General features: G+C 38.0%; 1 protein-coding gene across 1 annotated transcript in view; it reads left to right on the top strand.

The window, feature by feature from the left end:
- Positions 1-2,977, top strand: part of NUP58 (nucleoporin 58) — a 39,820-nt gene extending 36,843 nt beyond the window's left edge. Inside the window, exon 15 of the mRNA XM_080798614.1 lies at positions 722-2,977. Coding sequence (XP_080654740.1) covers positions 722-891 — 170 coding nt within the window. The 3' untranslated portion in view covers positions 892-2,977. The remainder of the gene's footprint in view (positions 1-721) is intronic.
- The last annotated feature ends 22,975 nt before the right edge of the window (positions 2,978-25,952 follow it).

The following is a 25,952-nucleotide window of genomic DNA, read 5'->3' as shown; positions in this document are numbered from 1 at the left end:
TTTTAATTTTAACATGCAGTGCTTAGGGTTAAATAGCATTTCTAAAATAATGACATAATACTTACTAAGTTATGTTTAAATTGAGGGAATTTTAAGGAAATTCCATATAATATTAAGTGGCATTTAAAATCAGCAGTTCCAGAAGAGTAAAATAACAGTAGAATTCAGTGGTTTGAGGATTATAATCTAAATATGGTACTTTTAAGTAGGCGGTGATAGTTCTTGGCCTTAGTTTTACAAGAGTTCTTACAAAATCTGAACAATTGCTACTACTCTTTGGTATGTTCATTGCCCTGAAAATCGTGGGCTAACGCCTTCTTGGAGGATTTAGGATTATAGGAGTGGGCCCAAGGGTTGTGAAGTCTCTCTTCTACATGTTGGTAATATGTTTCTAGAGGGGCTGAGGAGGAAGGCACCATGGCATATTTGATTAACAGCAAAGTATCTGACAACTTGAAGTTTTGTGTTGAGTTCAGTTATTTGTGGTAAGGTTTCTCTTTCGGCCTGGATCACTAAACTTCTGTCTTTAAAGGTGCCTCTTAGTTGTTAGCTAAATTATTTTCCTGTAAAATTCCATGTTACAAATTTAGGGTTCTAAGATATTTGCTGTTTTTATAGATTATATATTCTTTTAGCTAGAAATTTATCTCTCATCCCCATTTTTTGTATTTGTGTTTGTGATTTAACTTCTGATATGAATATTTTCTTCCCTAAACATAAGGCTTTGGCAGCTCAAGTACATCTGGGTTTAACTTCAGCAATCCTGGCATCACGGCATCAGCTGGTTTGACATTTGGGGTGTCCAATCCTGCCTCTGCAGGTTTTGGAACAGGAGGACAACTCCTTCAGTTGAAGAAACCTCCAGCTGGAAACAAAAGAGGAAAAAGATAAACATATGGGTTGATGTGGTTGAGAGAATTCATAGCATCGTTCATTCTATGAGTCTATTTTTCTAAAATCGATGCAGTAATTAAATTGCATCCCAGGAGATTTATAAAGTTTTGATATTTTTCCCTACTCCGGAATCTGAACTTTGTTCTTGTTTGCCATGCTAAACATCTTTTTTCTTGTGAATTTGAAACCGAGTTGTGTATTTTTCATTATTTTGTCAATGTAAGAAATGTTCTGATTACATCACTGATTAGGTAAAACCTATTTAACCTAGTGTCATAGCAATGTTTTTGTTAATAAGGTTTACACGATGTGAATATATGCACATTTGTTTCTTATACAGATGGTATGAACTCTAAGTCCTATATTAGAATCAGTTTGTTCCTTGATAAAGGCCTTTTGAACTACACTGCAGGGCATCTTGTGAATACATGTGTAAATACATACAGAATAATACACACAGGTGTGTGTTCATATAAAATATATATTTACGACCTACAACTTTTGCCTCAGACTTGTTCCCCTTTTCTAAGGGTATTCTATTTTTCACCTTTTAAGCTTCAAATCCTCAGTGCTTGTAGAATGATGAGCTAGAGGTACCAGGTCATTGCAGTTATTTGCTTAAAGACTTAGTAAAATGATTACTGGTGTAAATATTTGACCACCTCCGCTTCATTGCCCCCGGTCTTTTCCATTTTTGTTTCCACCTTAACCTTTAGCAGCTACTCTGAATGAGGAGTGCTGTAAGAATCACTGATCAGACTTTAACGACTTTTATTATTCCATATACCCTCACATTGCCTATATGAGATGTTTTCTCATATCTGAGATGTACCTTCAAGAGCATATTTGAACTCCAGACTGGTGTCTGGGGGCAAAGAGCTATTAAGCCAAATTGATTCTATGCAGGTGAAGGATGCACTATTACTTTAGTGGAAACTTTTCTAGCTATTCCAATACAGAGTTCTTTCTTATAGGGCTATTGATATTGACACCAAATGGAGTGGTTTATCAGCCTCTTAATGTCTTAAGTAAGTGCTTAATTTGGAATAGAGAAACAATATATTTTAAGAAAAAAAAGTATTCTTTGTAGCAACTATTAACTATCCCATTTTAACAGTGAACCAGAACTCCAGGTAATAACACACAGGCATGTCAGATTGCATCCGTGTAATATTTGTCTATATTAGTATTAGTGACATAGAGTGGGTGAAAAAGAGGGCCCTTGGAAGGAGAACTGCCTTAGCCATGATTTCAGACAGAAACCATTAGGTAGACCTACTTATCTTTCAAGTACAGTTTTCAAATGGGATGTGAACATAGAATTTCATTGAAAATAGTTTAATTTTTTATATAGAAGGTTTTGTACATAATGTGCATCAAGTGAATATTTTCAGAATCATTTTCACCAAGGCACCTTTTTTTCTAAAATAGGTATTGCATATATATATATATACACACACACATATATATTTTTAGTATAATGTTAGTTGGGTTTGGTTATTAAAGTGTTGTTAAATCTGTTCTATTTATCCGCCTATAGCAATGATTGGCTTTTTGGAATTGAAACTTTTGCGCCTTGATGCATTAAAATAAGGAAAATGCTTTGTTTCTGAGCACTGAAGTTGTTTTTATTTTTGCATACTTCTCTAATACTGCAATCCCCAGATCCGGATTTTGGGGAAGGGTAGGAAAATGTAGGATTTTGTGTTTTGAATTACTGTTGGAATTAAATACCCAATTACAGCAAACTTTTTTTTAAAAAGGATGTTGCATTGTGTTGCAAAAATCTGAATATTTATATTTCTTATTTTTTCTTTATATATTTTACATTTTAATATGTTGAACCACTGGAAATTTGTAACAGATCATTTTGTGATAGGAGTTTAAACGTGTTGTCATTGTCGCCGTTGTCTTCACTCTGTCCAGAGCCTATCATTATGTAAACAATAAAATTTATTGTGTCAGTTGCTTTGAATCTTTATAGGTGTCAGTAGTTGCTCTTAATATGTAATTTTCTTTTTATTGCTCTTTTATTCTCTTTGGTCAGTTTTTAGTGTTTTCTTTTTACCAGGTTAAATATATTGCTTCTTTAAAAAATTGTAGAGTGAACACAAGATAGTAAGTTCTTTGTCACTTGCTTTTGTCCTCTCAAGATTACAAAAACACAGTTATTTAGAAGAATAGTGGGTAGAACGTGAAAGTCCCCTTCAACTCCCAGGCCTTAATCCCACTTTCTTCTCTTGAGTATCTACTCTTCATAGTTTGGTGTCTTTCCTTGCAGACCCTTTTAAAAAATGCCGTTTTCCACATAACATGTACAAATGTTCATTCTTTCTTTTTTTCTCTCATTTTTTCTCTCTCGTTTTCTCACATTTTATTATTCTCTCTTAGATCCTTTTTCTAATAAATGGGTTAAAATCTGTATGCCCTGTGATTTGCTGTTTTGTCCTTTAATGATAGAGCACCAGTGCTTTTCCATGTCAGTCCATGTAATTTGCTTTTTATGAACCATCCCATAACATATTCTCTGTAGTTGAGCGATTTGGTTTTTTCCAGTATTTCAGTTTTACAGAAAACCCTGCAGTGAATATCCTTGTATGTGGCTCTTTGAACTTACGCTTAATGTTTTTTGGGATTGATGCTTGAAGAGGAATTCCTGAAAAGGCATACAGATTGTATTTTTTAATACCAGATTGCCTTCCAAATTTGCTGTGTAAGTAATACATTTCTGCAGCATGAGTACCCATTTCCAAGTATTCTCTGTAACCCTAGATATTATCAACCCTAATAATAAGTATTTGTGAGGTTGAGCTTTTTAATATATCCATTTAAAAATATCCATTTGCATGTGAATGTAATTGCCTGTTGATATCCTTTGTCCATTTTTATACCAGGTTATTTAGTAGGGTTTTTTTTCTTAATCTCTGTAGAGAGTGGACACTAATATTTTTCTTGTGAGGTAGTTTGAATTCCTGGAGTCAGCTGAGTTCAGACCCTTGCCTTGAATCTGTGTGGTCATGGTCAAGTCATTCACTTTTCTAGACCTTAAGCCCTACCATCTGAAAAGTGACAATAATAAAGTTGGGTAGTTGTATTAATAATAGAATCTGTTGTAAAGCACTTGGATGGCATGAGCCCCTGATACTTTGCAGGCATCACTGCTCTTACTCCTTACCAGTACCTCACTGCTGGTGAATCACTAGAGCTGGGTGCTTTTGTATTGGTGCCTGATAGGGCCACTGCCCTATCTTACTTTTTTTTTTTTTCGTTATTTGTTTTTGTGTGTGGGGGGGGGCTATTTTAGGACACTTATTCTTTCAAATAAACTTGAGTACCTATATTTTCCTTTAAAAGATTTTATTGGGATTTTGATTGAGTTTTTACAAATAAAATAGATTATAAACCGGGGAGAGTTGACATCTTAATATGGATAGCATGATATGTGCGTTTATTAGGTCTCTTACTTTTTCAGCAAAGTTTTATAGTGTTTGTTAGATACTTGGTTCATTGTTTTCCCTAACAGCATCTTGATTTTAGTTCTGAGTGTGGATTTTTAACTTCACTTGGTACGAGGTCATTCGCATTATTACAGAAGCAGATTAACTGTTCTTCTGTGATGGCACAGTAAACCCAAGTTAATGTCTTCCTAATCTCAAATAGTGTTTTGTGGCAATAAGGGAATTTGAATGGTGCTTTTGGCAATATTTTAATGGGATTTTTGTGTGTGAAATATTTGAGTTTGAATGATTTATCATATTTGCTTTGGCATCCCCTTCCTCTGTGCCTTGTTCCAGTCTCACCATGTATAAACCTGGCTGTACTGTAATTTTTTTTGGAACTCACACCACAGAGTTATTACTTAGGGAACACAACCTTGGGACTTGGTAATGCAGGGTCAGTGTCCTGAAAAGTCTGAGCTGGAGGGCCTAGTTTAAATCTCACTCACAACGGCACCTTTGCCTATGGTATCTCCCATTTATTGAGTGTGTAGTGTGTTCCGGGTGCCACACTCACAAATTTTATATACTTTTCCCTGTTTAATCTCAATATTATCCTATAAAGCAGAAAACTCCCAATTTCTAGATGAAGAAACTGAGGCTTAATTTAAGCAGTTTACTGGAGGTTACATGGCTATGAAGTCATGGAGCTGCGGTTTCCTGTGGTAACAGGAATAGCACACTGATTTCTATGCCTGAGCTCTCCGAGGCACTGAGGTTATAACGACGTTACATGATTTATGTGGAGAAATTCCAAGAATACAATAAACTATAGATCAAGGCAAGGTAAGTACAAAGGGCTATGGGACTTGAGGGTAAATAATCCTATTGAGGATGTAAAGAGTGTTAGGAAGAGGCAGGGGCCGAACTCCCGTAGCCATCTTTTCCCACTGCTTCCCTACGAAGAGGCTCAGAGAAAAGCCAGTCATTCCAGCATGAGGGGTGCTCTGCTCACCTTGAAAATGGTAAGGGGGAGTAATTTGGGCTTTTTGAATCTTAGGACAGTAGGATGCTTAACAAGAAAGCCTTTTCCAGCAAGGCTTGCCTGACTCCTGGAGCCCAAGAGAGCACTACATGCTCAGACTACGTGAGACTAGATCTCTCCTTACAGGCAGATGAACCCCAACTGGCCCAACGAGACCATGGAAATGGGCAAGAAGCTGAGGTGCTCAGAGACAGCAGCAGATGGAGTAGGGACTCCTGGAAAAATTGGTCATGGTCCAAATTGTTTTTTGCCTTTTCCTACTCAATCTAATGCATTTAGATTAATACTCTTCTACTTAACCTGCCAATGAAGCACAACAGGAAACCTACCAGGCTCACAGAGGTTGCAGTGCTTAAGAGGGGGCTGTAAATGTAACTTTCGGAGACCTTGTTTTTGTCATGCTCAACCCCATTTGAATCCCCTTGTAGCAAGTCAGTTTAATTCAGTAAACATTTGTTAATATTTGCCGTATGCAAGTCACTGCTGGGAGTTTAGAGGAATATAAATCTGAGTAGGGTATTTTCTGTGCTCAATAATATCAGCTAACATCCAGTGTTAAGTGCAGACGAGGGCCTACTTTGAAGAGCTTTCCATATATGAACTCATTTATTTCTCAGTTGTATGAGGTGGATGCTGTTAATTTCTTTTTTACAAATGAGGAAAGAGGCACAGAGAAGTTCAGTAACTTAATAGGTTGCTAGTAAGTAGATGGGCCGGTAAGCCCCAGCTGTTTTTCTAGAGTCTAGGATTTTAACTCTTTCTACGTGTAAACAAGTATAATACAACATGAGATTATTAAGTGGTAGGGTAAATATACAAAGAAAAAATTTTTTTGAAGATTTTATTTATTTGACAGAGACACAGCAAGAGAGGGAACGCAGCAGGGAGCCCAATGTGGGGTTTGATCCCAGGATGCTGGGATCCTAACCTGAGCCAAAGGCAGATGCCCAACGACTGAGCCACCGAGGCACCCCTACAAAAAAAAAATATTGGGAACACAGAGAATATAATAATTTGGCTTGGGGAAACTTCAAAAAAATTTTTTAAGAAGGGGCTTTGAGCAATGACTGAGTATGATTTTTTTTTTAAGATTTTATTTATTTGAGAGAGAGAAAGAGTACATGAGAGCAGAGGGAGGGGCAGAGGGAGAAAAAAGTCTTAAACAGACTCTGTGCTGAGTATGGAGCCCAATGTAGGACTCAATCTCACAACCCTGAGATCATGACCTGTGCAGAAACCAAGAATCAGACACTTAACCAACAAGCTACCCAGGTGCTCCAGAACGTGATTTGTTTTTAATGAAGTATTAACAATTTGAATTTAAAGAACCAAATGTTTATTTAATTAAATATAATTTTGCATTTGAACAACAAAAGGGATAAAATAAAAGGCAACTAATATCACTTTGCAGAGGAAGTTTCAGTTACATTTCTTTTTATTCTGATACCTACTGTTTCTCTTCATAGCTGCATAGCATATATGTCCACATTGTGTTTAATAACCAGATCATTTTGGTGAATATTTAGATTGGGTTTTTTTTTTTTTGCTATTAAAAATAATTCTAGTAGGATAGGTGAAAATGGCATCCAGTTTTATTAACTTCTTTAATTATGAGACAGTTTGAACATTTTTGCATGGTATTAGCCATCTTTGAAAAAACTGTAAGAGCTCTTTGGATGTAATCACTTTCTATTTGTAAAGATGGTTGGAAAAACTAACAATTTTAAACCTTTAGTCTTGGATCCAAGACTTTTGGATCTTTTTAAAATGAAAATTATGTTTGTTCATGTTGTTTTCAAACTTTTTTTTTATTATGTTAGTCACCATACATTACAGCATTAGTTTTTGATGCAGTGTTCCATGATTCATTGTTTGCATATAACACCCAGTGCTCCATGTAATACATGCCCTCCTTAATACCCATCACCAGGCTCACCCATCCCTCCACCTCCCTACCCTATAAAACCCTTAGTGTGTTTCCCAGAGTCCGTAGTCTTTCATGGTTCGTCTCCCTCTCCAATCCCCACCCCCTTCATTTCCCCCTTCTAATGTCTTCCATGCTATTCCTTATGTTCCAGAAATAAGTGAAACCATAGGATAATTTACTTTCCCTGTTTGACTTATTTCACTCAGCACAATCTCTAGTCCCATCCATTTTGATACAAAAGTTGGGTATTCATCCTTTCTGATGGTTGATTAATATTCCATTGTGTATATGGACCACATCTTCTTTATCCATTTGTCTGTTGAAGGGCATCTTGACTCTTTCCACAGTTTGGCGATTGTGGGCATTGCTGCTATGAACATTGGGGTACGTGTGGCCTTTCTTTTCACTACATATGTATCTTTGGTGTAAATACCCAGTAATGCAATTGCAGGATCATAAGGTAGCTCTATTTTTAATTTTTTAGGGAAGCTCTGTACTGTTTTCCAAAGTAGCTGCACCAACTTGCATTCCCACCAACAGTGTAAGAGGATTCCCCTTTCTCCACAGCCTCTCCAGCCCTTGTTGTTTCATGCCTTGTCAATTTTTGCCATTTTAACTGATGTAAGGTGGTATCTCAATGTGGTTTTGATTTGAATTTCCCTGATGCCTAGTGATGATGAACATTTTTTTCATGTGTCTGTTAGCCATTTGTATGTCTTCTTTGGAGAAGTGTCTGTTCATGTCTTCTGCCCATTTTTTGACTTGATTATATGTTTTTTGGCTGTTGAGCTTGAGAAGTTCTTCATAGATCTTGGATACCAGCCCTTTATCTATAGTGTCATTTGCAAATATCTTCCTTGTTTTGTTGACTGTTTCCTTTGCTATGCAGAAACTTTTTATCTGGATGAGGTCCCAAAAGTTCGTTTTCGCTTTTGTTTTTGGAGCTGTGTCTTGAAAGAAGTTGCTGTGGTGGATGTCGAAGAGGTTATTGCCTTTTTTCTCCTCTAGGTTTTTGATGGATTCTTATCTCACATTGAGGTCTTTGATCCATTTTGAGTTTATCTATGTGTGTGGTGTAAGGGAATCATTGAGTTTCATTCTTCTGCATGTAACTGTCCAATTTTCCCAGCACCATTTATTGAAGAGACTATCTTTTTTCCATTAGATATTTTTTCCTGCTTTGTCAAAGATTATTTGACCACAGAGTTGAGGGTCCATATCTGGGTTCTCTATTCTGTTCCATTGGTCTATGTGTCTGTTTTTGTGCCAGTACCATGCTGTCTGGGTGATCACAACTTTGTAATATAGCTTGAAGTCAGGTAACGTGATGCCCCCAGCTTGGTTTTTCTTTTTCAACATTTCTTTTTCAACATTTTCAACAGTTTCATTTTTCAACAAAAGGATTTGCGGTCTTTTGGGATTCCACACAAATTTTTAGGATTGTTTGTTCCAGCACTTTGAAAAATGCCGTTGGTGTTTTGATCAGGATGGTGTTGAATGTACAGATTGCTCTGGGCAGCATAGACATTTTAACAATGTTTGTTCTTCCAATCCATGAACATGGAATGTTTTTGCATCTTTTGTGTCTTTTTCAATTTCTATCAGAAGTGTTCTGTAGTTCCTGGAGTATAGATCTTTGCTTCTTTGGTTAGGATTATTCCAAGGTATCTTATGGTTTTTGGTGCTGTTATAAATGAAATCAGTTCTCTAATTTCTCTGTCTGTAGTTACATTGTTAGTGTATAAGAAAACAACTGATTTCTGTACATTGATTTTGTATCCTGCCACATTACTGAATTAACATATGGGTTCTAGCAATTTGGGGGTGGAGTCTTTTGGGTTTTCCACATAAAGTGTCATGTCATCTGCAAAGAGAGAGAGTTTGACTTCTTTGCCAATTTGAATACATTTTATTTCTTTTTGTTGTCTGATTGCTATTGCTAGGACTTCTAGTACTATGTTGAGCAAAAGTGGCAAGAATGGGCATCCTTGTTGTGTTCCTGATCTTAAGGGAAACTCTCTCAACCTTTCCCCATTAAGAATGATATTCGCTGTGGGTTTTTCATAGATGGATTTTATGAAATTGAGGAATATTCCCTTTGTCCCTATACTCTGAAGAATTTTAATCAGGAAAGGATACTGTATTTTGTCAAATGCTTTTTCTGCATCAATTGAGAGGACCATGTGGTTCTTGTCTCTTCTCTTATTGTTGTGTTCTATCACATTGACTGATTTGGGAATGTTAAACCAGCCTTGCATCCCAGGGATAAATCCCACCTGGTTGTGATAGATAATCCTTTTAATGTACTATTGGATCCTATTAGCTAGGATCTTGTTGAGAATTTTGGCATCCATTATTCACCAGGGATGTTGGTCTGAAATTCCCCTTTTTGATGGGGTCTTTGTCTGGTTTTGGAATCAAAGTAATGCTGGCCTTGTAAAAAGAGTCTGAAAGTTTTCCTTCTGTTTCTATTTTTTGAAACAGCTTCAGAAGAATACGTATTATTTCTTCTTTGAATGTTTGGCAGAATTCCCCAGGGAATCCATCAGGCCCTGTAGTCTTGTTTTTTGGGAGGTTTTTGATCACTGCTTCAATCTCATTACTGGTTATTGGTCTATTCAGGTTGTCAATTTCTTCCTGTTTCAGTCTTGGAAGTTTATAGGTTTCCAGGAATGCATCCATTTCTTCCATTTATTGGCATATAGCTCTTGATAATTTCTGATAATTGTTCTTATTTCCTTGGAGTTAGTAGTGATCTCTCCCCTTTCATTCATAATTTTATTAATTTTGGTCCTTTCTCTTTTCTATTAGATAAGTCTGGCCAGTGGTTTATTGATCTTATTAATTCTTTCAAGAACCAGATTCTAGTTTCATTGCTGTGTTCTACTGTATTTCTGGTTTCCAATTCACTGATCTCTGTTCTAGTCTTATTTCCCTTCTCGTGCATAGGTTAGATTTAATTTGTTGTTGATTCTCCATATCTTTAAGGTGTAAAGATAGTTTGTATATTGGGGATTTTTCTGTTTCTTATGTATTGGCTATAGATGGCTATCTCTTTCCCCCTTAGGACAGCCTTTGCCATATCCCATAGGTTTTGGACTGATTTTTATTTGTTCTCATTGGTTTCCATGAATTGTTTAAGTTCTTCTTTCATTTCCTGGTTGGCCCAAACACTCTTGAGCAGGATGGTCTTTAGATCCCGAGTTGTTTGAATTTCTTCCAAACTTTTTCTTATGATTGAGTTCCAGTTTCAAAGCATTTTGGTCTGAGAATATGCAGGGAATAATCTCAATCTTTTTGTACTGGTTGAGACCTGACTTGTGACCCTGCATGTAGTCTATTCTGGAGAACGTTCCATGTGCACTCGAGAAGAATGAGTATTGTGGTGTTTTAGGGTAGAATGTTCTGTATGTATCAATGAGGTCCATCTGGTCCAGTGTGTCATTCAAAACTTTTGTTTCTTTGTTGATTTTCTGCTTGGATGATCTATCTATTGCTGAGAGTGGATTGTTGAGGTCTCCTATTACTAATGTATTATATCAATATGTCAATTTTTGGTTAACAGTTGGCTTGTGTAGTTGGCTGCTCCCATGTTGGGGGCATAGATATTTACAATTGTTAGATTTTCTTGTTGGATAGACCCTTTAAGAATGATATAGTGTCATTCTGTATCTCTAACTACAGTTTTTAGCTTAAAATCTAATTTGTCTGACATGAGAATTGCTAACCCAGCTTTCTTTTGAGGTCCGTTGGCATGAAAGATGGTTCTCCATCTCTTCACTTTCAGTCTGGATGTATCTTTAGGTTCATAATGAGTCTCTTGTAGACAGCATATGGATGGGTTCTGTCTTTTTATCCAATCTGCAACCCTGTGCTGTTTTATGGGAGCATTTAGGCTGTTCACATTGAGACTGATTATTGAAAGATAAGATTTTATTGTCATCATGTTGCCTGTGAGGTCCTTGTTTCTGCAAATTGTCTCTGTATATTTCTGTTCTATAACACTCTTGGGGTCTTTCTTCTTTTATAGAACCCCACCCCCACCCCCAATATTTCTTGCAGGGCCGGCTTAGTGGCCACATGTTCTTTCAGTCTTTGCCAGTCCTGGAAGCTCCTTATCTCTCCACCCAATCTGAATGACATCCTTGCTGGATAAAGAATTCTTGGCTGCATATTCTTCTCATTTAGTGCCCTGAATATGTCTTGCCAGCTCCTCCTGGCTTGCCAGGTCTCTGTGGACAGGTCTGACATTACTCTGACGTTCCTCCTTCTGTACAAGGAATCTCTTCTCCCTAACTGCCCTTAAAATGGTTTCCTTGGTTCTAAGATTTGCGAGTTTTACTATAACATGCTGGGGCATTGGTCTGGCCTCCTTGATCTTGGGAAGGGTCCTCTCTGCCTCTAGAACATGAATGCTTGTTTTATTCCCCAGATTAGGGAAGTTCTCAGCTACAATTTGCTCAAATATATTTTCTAGTCCTCTCTCTCTGTCTATGCTCCTCAGGGATCCCAGTAATTCTGACATTGGATCATTTCATGGTGTCATTTATTTCTCTAATTCTGTTTTCATGTATTTTAAGCTGTTTTTCCAGGCCTTCTCCTGCTCTTTCTTTTATATCAGTTTTCCTTCTAGATCACTAATTTGTTCTTCTGCTTCATTTACCCTAGTATTAAGAGAATCTAGATTAGATTTGGTCTCATTGATAGCATTTTTAAATTCTGCCAGATCAGCTCTCATTTCTGCCCTTAGGGAATCTATGTTGCCTTTAACAGTTTTTTCCAGCCTGTCTTCATAACTGCTACCCTGAAGTCTATTTCTTACATCTTGCTTATATCCATATCCATTAGGTCTGTGGGAGAGGCCATTGTCTCTGGGCCTTTTATTTGTTGGGAATTCCTCCTCCTAGTCATTTTGTTGTGTTGTGTTTGAGAGGATGTATAGCTGAAAATATCAACCACAATCCAGGCAAGGTGCAACCTGGGAAGGTTTGGAACAATGGAAGTCATCACACACACATGCACGCACACACACACACGCACGCACACACACCCCACCCCACCCCCCCAAAAAAGGCAAAAACAAAACAAAAACCCAGTCAAAATGAAACCCAAGAGTACAATTTATAAAGTACAAAAACAAAAACAAACGAAAAGACCAACATATACACAGACACAGTCACACGCACACAAACAAAAAAGGGAACCCAAAATAAAAGGGGAGGTGATGGGAAGGTGGTTATAATCCCTCAATGTGGGTGAAGAAGTGTATTTCAGTTCTTACTGAGTGTATTTTGTTCTCTTTGTTAGAGAACTCTACATCCCAGAGATACAGGGAAATTAAAACTGGTGTTTATATATAAAGGTAGTGCTGAATAGAGAAGAAAGGACTACATTGAAGCTCTTATCTATCTATCGATCTATATATATATATATATATATATATATATATAAAAAAAATATATGTGTGAAAAAGTTCAAGTTAAAAAGTTACTATAGAATATGTTGTATTAAACATCTAGTTGAAATGATAACTAGGTTAAAAAAAAAAGAAACATGAGAAAGAATTAAAAAAAAGAAGAGAGGTAGAAGTTGTATCTAAGAAATATACAGGCTGTGAGGCAACACCAGGAGCTTTATATACTGTTTTCCCCTGATGTTGGGGTTTTATAGTTTTATGGGAACCCAGTGGTTGGAGTCCTCTTCTTCTTTCAGACTGTCTTCTGGGGGAGGGGCCTGCTGTGTTATTTTTCAGTCAGTGCTGCTTGGGTGGAGTTGCCCTCTCCCCTATGAAGGGTCAGGGCTCTGTGGAAACCAGTTTTTTGGCCTTTTGTTCTCTGGGGGCTTTTGGGCCTTTTGGGAGGGTCAGAGCAAAGTAAACTGTCTGCACCCAGACCTCCACCTCAGAGCAGAGAAGCCACAGTCTGCTCCTCTCTGAATCCTCCTGAACACACAGTCTCCACCTCTGTAGGTGCTGCTGAAAACCACAGCCTCCCACAGGCAGTGCACACCCCTGGCGATCCTCTCAGCAGGGGATCCTGGCCCCTCACTTGTCTTTGTACCTCCATGCCACCAAAACTGTGGACAAGCCAGGTCCTGGTGATCCTGGTCCCTAGCAGCTGCCGTTCCTGGGACCATGAGCTCCAGTCCAAGCCAGGTCTTCTTCGGGTGCCAGAGGCAGCAGCGGCCACTCTGGGACAGCAGGCTCAGGTCAATGGCCATGGGGTCCCAGTGTTGGCCCCTTAAGCTCCTGTGTTCTATCTGAGCACTGTTATCAGTCCCTTCCCATCTCGCTGCCACCCCTCTCCAAGCTATCGCTGGTCCCCAGGCACAGGGCACTTTTGCACTGGGGTATTCTTTTCCAGTGGCTAGCTTTTGTGGCTCCCTCCCTCTTCTATTTGTCCTTGGATACCTATGCAATCACAACATCTTTTGTACCTCTGGACTGATGATCTTCTGCCCCCGTAGAGATCCAGACATACAATCTTACATCTCAGGATGATTTCATGGGTGTTCAGTGTGGCTTGGTAGACTGCTAGCTAAATTCAGGGGACCAGTTGAAATGGAGTCCCCCCCACCGCCATCTTGCTGAATATTCTCTGCTTTCAAACTTTCTTAATATTTTATATCATTTCTTATGTATTGCAAATGTTTCACAGTTAACCTTTCTCACCTGTTTATGGTTGTTTTTATTTTTGCTATGGAGAAATTTTAATTTTTTATGTTGCCAAAATTTATTAGTCTTTTTTCTTTCTTAATGACTTCTGGGAACAAGTGAGAAGCCAATGAGAAGAAAAAAAGGGAATTAAGACATTTTAAGTTATACAATTTATAGTCTTGTATTTATTTACCACTGCAACTTCATAATTGTATGAAGTTGCCTTTAGAAGACTCAGCGAGGTGGCTGGTGCCGGGTTATAATTAGAGAATGGCAGAACTGAAAGAAAACTTCGTGCATACCACTTTCTAGAGTGTGTTGGCGGTCGTGAAGTTTTCGAGCATTCCAGTAACATTAAGGTAGGTAATACCATTTCTCTTTTAGAGATGAGAGAAGAAACTAAATAATTTGCCCAAAGTGATGCAAGTCCTAATTGATGATGCTAAAGATTCAAACTCCAATATCCCAGGTGTTCTAGTCTTTTAGAAACCCATTATTAAATGATGGCACTTTCAGCTCAGTGTCATTTCCAAATTTAATGCCCTCTATATTGTTATATTGAGAAGGCAGAAGAAAAGTTAAATCTCTGTGGCCAATGTATTTTTTTTTTCTTTTTAAAAATGTTTCTCCTAGACAGGCATAAAACTTGATTCAAGGACACCAACTCTTAGATAAACAACCTGAGTTTACCTTACATGGTGAACTGTGTAGGTGTCATTATGGAAACTGGGATAAACTATCTTTTAATTGGACATTCTAGACTGAGACCTTGTTTGATAGAATTATTTTATCTTATTTTTGAAATAATCTGTTAAGTTTCTAGAAACTACCACTTTTAGAATCCTTAGGTAGGTAGTGTTGAGCCTATGTAGATGTGGTCTTACTTGCATTTTTTCCCCTAAAACTGTAATTGTGTGTGGGGTGTGTGTATCTGTGTGTGTCTGTGTGTATACAGAAATCAAAATCATTTGTATATAAATAAGATCGAAAATGTATCCTTGAAAGTCATCCTTATTTTTGATGATATATAAACATTAAAAATGTATCTTAATATATTTTTGTATATCAATATTATGTCCTTCTGACTTAATTATGTTTAGTGAATTTCTTACTCTTTTTTTTTTTTAAAGATTTTATTTATTTATTTGACAGACAGAGATCACAAGTAGGCAGAGAGGCAGGCAGAGAGAGAGGAAGGGAAGCAGGCTCCCTGCTGAGCAGAGAGCCCGATGCGGGGCTCGATCCCAGGACCCTGGGATCAGGACCTGAGCCGAAGGCAGAGGCTTTAACCCACTGAGCCACCCAGGCGCCCCGTGAATTTCTTACTCTTGAAAATTGAATTTATTTTCATTTTTTAATTTTTAAAAAAATATTATTTATTTTATTTTTAAAGATTTTATTTATTTATTTGACTTATAGAGATCACAAGTAGGCAGAGAGGCAGGCAAAGAGAGAGAGAGAAGGAAGCAAGCTCCCTGCCGAGCAGGAAGCCTGATATGGGGCTCGATCCCAGGACCCTGGGACCATGACCTGAGCCAAAGGCAGAGGCTTTAACCCACTGAGCCACCCAGGTGCCCATAATTCTTATTTTTTATCAAAATCACATGATACAGTTTAAAGAATCAACTGTTTCAATAAGCCTTGTTACAAAAGCAGCAGTCTCCCTTTTCTCCATTTGGAAGTGACTGTTTTTCACCTTCTGAAGCTTTTAGTCAATTCCGTTTTCAGTCCTGTCTTCACCCCTACTTGCAGAAGTATCAGTAGCTTTCTTGGGGTGCTTGGGTGGCTCAGTTAGACATCCAACCCTTGCTTTCAGCTCAGGTCATGATCTCAGGGTTGTGAGATAGAACAGGGCTCCATGCTGGGCTTGGAACCTGCTTAAGATTCTCCCTCTCTCTCTGCCCCTCCCCTCCCTCTTGATCTGCTAAGTCAGTTACTTTTCCATTCAAGTTCCTAAAATTCCTTTGCTATTAACCTTTTTCCTATTTTCATTGTTTTGGTGGTTTTAGACGATCTTTTATTTTTTAATTTTTATTTTATTTATTCATTATTTTAAAAATTTAAATTCAATTAATTAATGTATAGTGTATTATTAGTTTCAGACGTAGAGTTCAATGATTCATCAGTGTTATATAATATCCAATGCTCATTATATCATGTGCCCTCCTTAATGTCCATTCCCCAGGAACCTCATCCCTCCACTCATCTCCCCTCCAGCAACCCTCAGTTTGTTTCTTATGATTAAGATTCTCTTATGGTTTTTCTCCCTCCCTGACTTCTTGTTTTATTTTTCCCTACCTTCCCCTATGATCTTCTGTTTTGTTCCTTAAATTCCACATATGAGTGAGATCATATAATAATTGTCTTTTTCTGATTGACTTATTTCATTCAGCCTAATACCCTCTAGTTCCATCCATGTCATTGCAAATGGCAAGATTTCAAATTTTTTGATGGCTAAGTAATATTCCATTGTATATATATACCACATCTTCTTTATCCATTCATCTGTTGATGGACATCTGGGCTATTTCCATAGTTTGGCTATTGTAGACATCACTGCTATGAATACTGGGGTGCAAGTACCCCTTCAGATCACTACTTATGCATCTTTAGGGTAAATACCTAGTAGTGCAATTGCTGGGTCATAGGGTAGTTCTATTTTCAACTTTTTGAAGAATCTCCATGCTATTTTCCAGAGTGGCTGCACCAGGTGCATTCCCACCAACAGCGTAGGAGGGTTCCATTTTCTCCCCATCCTCACCAACATCTGTCATTTCCTGACTTATTAATTTTAGCCATTCTGACTGGTGTGAGGTATCTCATTATAGTTTTGATTTGTATTTCCTTGATGCTGAGTGATGTTGACCCTTTTTTTTATGTATTTAGACCATCTTTTAAAAATTTGTATCATTTTGGTAATTTTATTGAATATTCATTTAATTTTACATTTTGACTTTTTTTCCCCTTTGCAGAAGTTCTCATTAGTCCTTTAAAAACTATGCCTGGTCATTTTTTGATAGTCTTTTATCCTTAATTACACTCTCTTTTCTTTTCTTTCTTTTTCTTTTCTTTTTTCTTTTTTTTTTTTTAAGATTTTATTTACTTACTTGACAGAGAGAGACACAGGAAGAGTGGGAACACAAGCGGGGTGGGGTGGCAGTCAGAAAAGGAGAGTCAGGCTTCCCACTGAGCAGGGAGCCTGATGTGGGGCTCAATCCCAGAACCCTGGGATCATGACCTGAACCAAAGGCAGACGCTTAATGACTGAACCACCCCAGTGGTCACCCAGGTGTCCCTACACTTTCTTTTCTTTATGCATTATTCAATTCACTCATTTTATGTTTGTCATTGATAAGTCAAGTGTTTAAAGTCAATAAAGTCTGATTCTTTTTCCTTCTGACTTGTTCTATGTGAATGTCTTTCTCCTTGTGTGTTTCATATTTTTTATTTGTGAGCTCATACTTGATAGGAATTTATCATTGGGAATTCTTTGAGGCTGAAGATGTAGTCCTCCAGAGGATTTGTATTTGCTTTTGTTAGGCACTTGACCCATCTCCACTTCAAAATAACATCTCACTCTGAGGACTTTCTTAAGCCACATATATAGTGGGAATTGAAACCATAGTTGCTTCTGAGAGTCAGTTGTGAGTAATGAATTCTCAGTAGAATTTTCTTTCACTTGAGAGAGCCAGAGCTACAACAGGCAACTTTTCTTCATTAGACACTTTCTTATTTATTTATTTAGCAACATATTGATAACAGGTTGGCAAACTATACCTGTGGTCCAAATCAAGCCTACTTACTGTTTTTGTAAGTAACTTTATTGGAACACAGCCATACCCATTTGTTTACTTCTTGTCTGTGGCCACTTCTGGTCTGCAATGGCAGAGTTAACTAGCGGGGAGAGAGGCCATACAACCTACAAAGCCTAAAATAATCATTATCTTTTGGTCCATTAAATGAAAAAGGTGGTTCTCATTGTAGACATTTGGTGTTCCTGTTCTATAAGGTGTGGGGGGGGCGTTCTCTCATCTCCTTACTTTTGGCTCATATTACTTTGGATGCAGTCAAAGCTACTTTATTAAGAGACTTCAAAACACAGTGGCTTGAACAAGATAGTTTATTTCTCTTTCATATGATGGTCCAAGCAGCAGTCCAGGGTTGATGTGACTGCTCAGCAGACTCAGAGGCCCAGACTCCTAATAGTGTTGTTCTGCTCTGTGGAGAGTAATGTTCTTGTCTGCACAATGGAATATATTTGCATATCAGCTCTTGGGAAGAGGGAAAGCATAGAGAGAAGAACACCTTTTTCTTTTAAGAGTGTGATCTGGAAGTTGCGTATGTCACTTCTGCCCACATCACAGTGGCCAGAACCTGGCTTCAAGTGAGGTTGGGATATGTCTTTTGGTAGGTGGTCAGGCACTGAGCTAAAGCTCCTATTGGTAAAGAAGAAGGGGACAGTGTTTTCTGGGGACAACTGGTAGACTGCACAGGCTCCTGGGCTTTGGTCTGTCCCCTAAGCCACTGCTAAACCCTCTAAGATCATTGGCAACTACCAACATCTGTGCCCCGTCCCTTCCTCAAGTTTTCACTTCAATTTTTTTTTTTTTTTTTTACTTCTAAGAATTTGCCTTTTCTTACTAGCTCAGCTGTGAGTTTAGAAGGTATTTTTAGGGGTGCCTGGCAGGTTCAGTCAGTTAAGAGCATGGAACTCTTGATCTTGTGGTTATGAGTCCAAGCTCCACATTGGGCATAGAGCCCACTTAAAGAAAAGTGTTTAAAAAAATTCTACACATCATTTTTAGGTGTTTTGTAGTGGGAGTGTATTTTAGGAGATCTAATCCAAATATAGATTTTTTTTTTAAAGATTTCATTTATTTGAGAGAAAGAGAGAAAGAGAATGAGCAGGAGGGGCAGAGGAAGAGGGAGAGACAATCTCAAACAGACACCTTGCTGAGCACAGAGCCCCATGCTGGGCTCAATCTCATGGCCCTGAGATCATTATCTGAGCCAAAACAAAGAGTCAAATGCTTAACTGACTGTGCTACCCAGGCTCCCCCAAATGTAGTTTTAAAGGGAGGGCATTTACCTAATTGTTATGGGTCCATATTTGATTGACTCTATCTTATTCCTGATATGGATATAAATTGACCTAGATTGCATCTATCCCAGCAGTGATTTTATTCTCTTTTGTCTATAATCTAGTTTGCATTATTCTTTCTTCAAAATAACTATCCTTCACATAGCTTTTACTTTAACTCTGTTTCTGATGTTGCTCTTTCATTTGACCTTTTTTTAAAAAGGTTTTTGTTTTGTCTTGTTTTGTTTTGTTTGTTTTTTGAGAGCGAGCATGAGCAGGGGAAGGGATAGCAGGAGAGGGAGAAAAGCAGACTTCCCACTGACTGTGGAGCCCAACACAGGACAGATTCCATGAAATCAACACCTGAGCCAAAGTCAAGAGTTGGATGCTCAACCGACTAAGCCACCCAGGCACCCCTAATCTTGACCTTCTGTAACTGTATGTTCAGAGGTTGTGAACTAGAGACCTGCAACTTGACCTGTTTGGCCCACGGGATGTTTTTTGATTTTACATGAAATCCCAAATCTCTCTCTTGTGAACAGACAGTGGACAGATCTGGCAGCAGTGATTGGCCTCCCCACCTTCTCAGGGAGCTGTCCATCCAGAGTGGTCACTGACCCTCCAGTTTACTCTAGTCCCCACAGCCTCCTGCCATCTCTTATGTTCACACCACTTGTTGAATGACCTGCTGTGCCAGTATAATCATTTGCTCTGTTGCACACTGGCCTTGTCCATTACTTTTCTCTCCTTTAACTATCATAGGTGTCCTCTCTATAGTCTCCTTTACTGGTGCCATGACTGGTGGGGAAACCAACTGGCAGGCAGCCAGGCTCCCAGTCTTCCCTACTCACAGAGATGTGAGAGTGACGATAGTTAGTCTGCTCAAATAATCAATGGGAAGGAAATGTATTCACCATCTGGCAAATTTCTCGGTGCTGTGGAAATCCTTTGGCCATCCGTCATCACTTCGAATGCAGTGAATTCAGAATTGGAGCTCTGCAGAGACAGGCAGCTGACAGCAGGGGGTAGGGGAGATGAGGTGTAAGTTTCCTGACCTGTTGGGACTGGTGTTTTGTGTTTTACTACTTTGTAGGTACGTTAATAACAAAGAATAATTCTTTCTAATCATAATTTACATTTTCTATGTAGCTGACCAGAGGGTTGGTCTAAAGAAAAGTGTTCTTTCAAATAACAGCCAAAATAAATACTGTGCCGAGCATTTATTCCTCATGGTTTCCGGAAGAATTCCTCCCATCTTATACACGGCTTTATTTGCAGTTACTTTAGAATTAGTAATTCTCTATATTTTATTTTATTTTATTTTTTAAAAGATCTTTTATTTATTTGAGAGAGAGGGAGAGAGGGCATGAGCATGGGAAAGGTTGGAAGCAGAGGGACAAGCTGACTTCCCAAGTGGGGAGCCTGACTGGGGCTTGATCCCAGGACCCTGAGATCATGACCTGAGTCAAAGGCAGATGCTTAACCAACTGAACCACCAAGGTGGCCCAGATTCTCTATTTTTTAAATCCTATGCTTTCTGATAGTAACAAACATATTTAGAAAGAACATCTATGATAAGTCAAGCAGGAGTGTGTGGTAAGTCATTCTGCCTTGGTTCAGAATTAGTACTTCAACTGCACCGTCTAAAATGGTAGCCACTCGCCGTGTGTGGGTGCTGAGCACTTGAAATACGGCTAGTGTGACTGAGAAACGGAATTTAAAAATTTCATTTGAGGGATGCCTAGGTTTGCACCATCCGTTAAGCTTTGGACTCTCAGTTTGACCTCAGGCTGTGATTTCAGGGTCATGAGATGGAACTCCAGATAGGGCTCTGTGCTGGGTGTGGAGTCTTCTTGGGATTCTTTCTCTCTCTTCCGCCATCTCCTGCTTGTGTTCTCTCTCTCTCTCTCTAAAATATAAATAAGTAAATCTTTGAAATTTTTCATTTGAGTCAATTTAAGTTTGAAAATGGACATTCAATTGAAATATTGGGCAACATTTTGAAGCAACCTAGATAGATGAGTGTTTGAAGCAACCTAGATATATGAGTCTACTTTTAGATGGTAAATTTTATGAAATCTACAAGCAGATCAAGTTTAGCATCCAAGAAGCTTTTAGGTATAAAACCACACTGGATTTTGAAGTCTTGGCATGAAAAAAGGAATAAAATATTTCATTAATATTTTCATATTGATTTCACATTGAGATGATAATATTTCAGTTTAAATAAAATATTAGTTCGTGTGTTTGTCTTGTTTTAATGGGGGTCCTAAATTTTACTTTGATTTAATTTAAATTTGAAATTAAATATGTGACTTTCATTATATTTGTTGGACAGTACTGCTTTATTTACTTATTTATTTTTTATTATGTTATGTTAGATACCATAGAGCAATACTGCTTTTATAGTACTAACCATGGTCCTGGGACCACAAACGGCTTATAAACCTAAAAAAGAGAAATAAATTGCAAACTTTTCTTTTTAACATTTTATTTACTTATTTTTTTAAAAGATTTTATTTACTTATTTGACACCGAGAGAGAGAGAGAGCACAAGTAGGCAGAGCAGCAGGAAGAGGCAGAGGGAGAAGTAGATTCCCCACTGAGCAGGGAGCCTGATGTGGGGCTCGATGCTAGGACTCTGGGATCATGACCTGAGCCAAAGGCAGATGCCCAACCATCTGAGCAACCCAGGCACCCGAAATAACAAACTTTTAATTTGTTTCTTAAAAAGCAAAAAAATCGGGGCGCCTGGGTGGCTCAGTGGGTTGAAGCCTCTGCCTTCGGCTCAGGTCATGATCCCGGGGTCTCGGGATCGAGCCCCGCATCGGGCTCTCCACTCAGTGGGGAGCCTGCTTCCTCCTCTGTCTGTTGATGCCTGTCTCTCTGCCTACTTGTGATCTCTGTCTGTCAAATAAATAAAATCTTTAAAAAAAAAAAAAAAAGCAAAAAAATCTATGGCAATTGTGTTCTTTTTTTCATTTTTCAAATTTAATTTCAATTAGCCCACTTAGATTACATCATTCAATTCAGATGTAGTGTTCAGTAATATATCAGTTTCATATAACACCCAGTACTCATTATATCATGAGCCTTTCTTAATGCCCATTACCCAGTTACCCCATCCTCACACTCCCCTTTTCTCTAGCAACCTTCAGTTTGTTTCCTGTAGTTAAAAGTCTCTCATGGTTTTTCTTCCTCTCTGATGACTTCCCATTCTGTTTTCATTCCCTTCTTCCATGATCCTCTGCCCTGTTTCTTATGTTCCATATGTGAATGAAACCATATGATAATTGTCTTTCTCTGATTAACGTATTTCACTCAGGATAATGCCCTCTAGTTCCATCCACATTGATGTAAATGGTAAGTATTCACCCCTTCTGACGGCTGAGTAATATCCCATTGTGTGTGTGTGTGTATACCGTGTCTTCTTTTTCCACCTGTTGATGGACATCTTGGCTTTCCACACGGTTTGGCTATTGTGGACATTGCTGTTATGAGCATTGGGGTGCAGGTGTCCCTTCGTTTCACTACATCTGTATCTTTGGAGTAAATCCTTAGTAGTGCAATTGCTGCATCATAGGGTAGCTCTCTTTTTAACTTTTTGAGGAACCTCCAAACCGTTTTCCACAGTGGCCACACCAGTTTGCATTCCTACTAACAGTGTAAGAAGGTTAATTATTGTAACAACTTAACATCGACCATCTCTACCCTGGTCAGTGATCGGAATTCTTAGTTACCACCTCAAAATGCAAATAGGATAATGTAAATCCCATACGCTTTGGTGCTCTTTATTCCAAATGCATTAGTAGAATATACATGGTCCCTCACATCCAGGTGTCCCCTTCACCAGCCCTCTTCTGCCATGCTCATACACAAAGGCCATTCCAGGACACTATGTTCTTTCATACCACTTTGTGTTTGCAACCTCTGCTTCTTTTGTCTGGAATAAACAGCATCTTTCCTCACCATTTCCCATCTCCAACAAAGTTAACATGCACCTTTTGCTCTGGTTGGACTTTGGACCTTGTGCTATAGGCTTACAGTATTATATTGTTGTTGCTCAAGAATGTAATTGTCTCCCATATTAGATTGTGTAATTCCAGAACAAGAGCCCTGTCTCATTATTTTGTTTTGTGTTTGTGTCTTCATGAGATTGGACTCCACAAATGTTTATTAATTGAATGAAAACTGCAGAGGGCAAGGGTTCATTCAGTGACCCCCTGCGGACTTTTCTCTGCACAAGTGTTGGAACCATGTTGCTAGGTTTAGAATCTCTGCTCTACCACTAGTAGGTATATGACCTTGGCCAAGTTATTTCTGTCTTTTAAGTAACTCCTTAGTGAACTAGAGACAATAATACCTACCTTACAGGTTGACTCTGAGGATTAAAATGGGTAAGATGTATGAGGAGCTTCAATGTGAACCTGGGTCCAGTAAAGCATGCAATGAATGTCAACAATTATAACGGTCACAATACAGTCTAAACTATTTTTCTTTTTCTCTCAGGCAACAAATCACAGGTTTTAACTGGATTTCGAAAACCCAGTGTTATAGAAACCAATGAAGTAGGAAGAAAAATCCAGTTCTGAGCAGTCATTGAATCAACAAATATCTACATTGCAAGAAACTTCTGATTATCATTTTATGAACCTCGCTATTTAAGAATAGAACTATAAGGCTTAGAGTGAGTTTGGTCAAGATGTTTTGAATTCAGAGAAGGAAACTTGCCCTTTGGTTTTTAAGGATGATTGAATGGATCAGAAACCGGTTGCTGAGACTGTTTTACAAAACTGGGAAGTAGGCCACTAATTCAGTGTAATAGAAGGAACTGTGGAAAACTTACAGATGGAGTAGGAAAAGTGGATACAAATGCAACTGACCAAGTATAGTGGATTAAATATTTGTTAACTTTAATTATGCAACTCATCCTTTTTTTTAAAAAAAAAACAGCTTTACTGAGAATAATTTACATACCATACAACTCACCCATCTGAAGTATACACTCAGTGGTTTTTAGTGTATTCACAAAGGTATGCAATGCCACAATCTAGTTTTGGAATATTTTTGACCCCCCCAAAAGGAAACCCCATACATTATTATTACTTTCCCTTCTCCCCCAGCACCACAACTCCCACCCCAAGTCCTAGGCAAACTTTCATCTCCTTTTTGTTCACATATATATACATATATATATGCTTGCCTATTTGCCTATTCTGGACATTTCATATAAGTGTGACTGGCATCTTTCACTTAGCATAATGTATTCAAAGATCATCCATGTTGTATGATATCTCATTCATTCCCTTTTACTTCATTCCTTTTTACTGCTGAATAGTATTATTTTCATGGATATAATGCATTTTGCTTATTAATTCATTAATTAATGGACATTTGGGTTGTTTCCACTTTTTGGCTATTATGAATAATGCTGTTGTGAATATTTATGCACAGGTTTTTGTGTGGATGTATGTTTTCAATTCTCATGGGCGTGTACCTAGGGAAGGAATTACTGGGTCACATTGTGACTATTTAACATTTTGATGAATTGTTGAACTTTTCCAAAGTAGCTGTGCCATTTTACATTCTCACCAGCAATGTATGAGGGTTCCAGTTTCTTCATATCTTGTTATTTTCTTTTTAAAAAAATATAGCCATCCTAGTGGGTGTGAAATAGTATCTCATTGTGGGTTTGATTTCAATTTCCCTAATGGTAAATGTTGGCAATCTTTTCATATGCTTATTGGTCACCTGTGTATTATGCCCTTCATTCTTAGGAAGCATACAACATTTCTGTGTTCATTCTATTAACATGTATTTGTTGAGCAACTATTATGTGCTGGACACCTTTCTAAGTGTCAGAATAGTTAAGTAAATACATCACACAAAAATGGAACATATATTCTAGTTGGGGGCTGCAGATTATATTAAAAAATAATAAGGTAAATATGTAGAATGTGAGGTGGTGATAAACACACGGAAGAAATAAAGTGGGAAAGAGGAATAGAGTGCTGGGGATGAGGCTTACAATGTGAGATGAAGTAGCTGCAGAAGGCCTCACCTAGAAGATGGGGTCTGAGCAAAGCTAAGAGCTGATGATGCAGGGTCATGCAGAGACTTGGGCAGGAGCAGGCTGGGGAAATAGTGCAAACGTATCAGAGGCAGGAGGCTTCAGTGGCTCACTCAAGGAGCATCAGTATGGCAGGAAGGAAGAGAGGGAGGGGATTAGGAATCTATGGGAAGATCAGAGCTAAAATGCCATCGGACTGTGTAGGGCTCTGTAAACCATGAGGCGGGCTCTGGCTTTCAGTCTGGGTGAGATCTTGGGAGGATTTGTATGGAGGAGTACACAATCTGATCACTGCCTTTTAAAAAATATTAATTTTACAATATTTAGAGAACCCTAATAAAGTCAGAAGTGATTAATAGTTATACTTTTGGTCTTGAGGCAAAATAACATCCTGAAATTGATTTGATTTGATTTAAATTTTTATGGAAAGCATAAAGCTTGCAATGCATAAAATTTGGCCATGAGATATAGCTGCATATCATAAAGAATGAAATATGTAACACATTTAGCAAATTCCAGAAAGAAGATACATTTGAGAAATATTACCTTACTTATGAGAAAATTTTAGTAAGTTCAAGGAGCAATAGTTTTTTAATTGAGATATATTAGTTTCAGGTGTACAATGTATAGATTCAGTATTGGTATATGTTATGAACTGATCAACATAGTAAGGCTAGTTAACATCCATCACTACACATAGTTACAATTTTTTGTTCCTTATGATGAGAACTTTTAAGATTTACTCTTAGCAACTTTCACATTAATGCTGTACATTACATCTCCATGACTTATTTATTTTATAACTGGAAGTTTGTATCTTTTTATCAACTTCACTAATTTTGTC

The sequence above is a fragment of the Martes martes genome (assembly GCF_963455335.1).
Source record: "Martes martes genome assembly, chromosome: 3".
In the NCBI taxonomy this organism is placed as follows: domain Eukaryota; kingdom Metazoa; phylum Chordata; class Mammalia; order Carnivora; family Mustelidae; genus Martes; species Martes martes.
The sequence above is the reverse complement of the archived record's forward strand: the minus strand, read 5'-3'. Positions and strand labels throughout refer to the sequence as shown.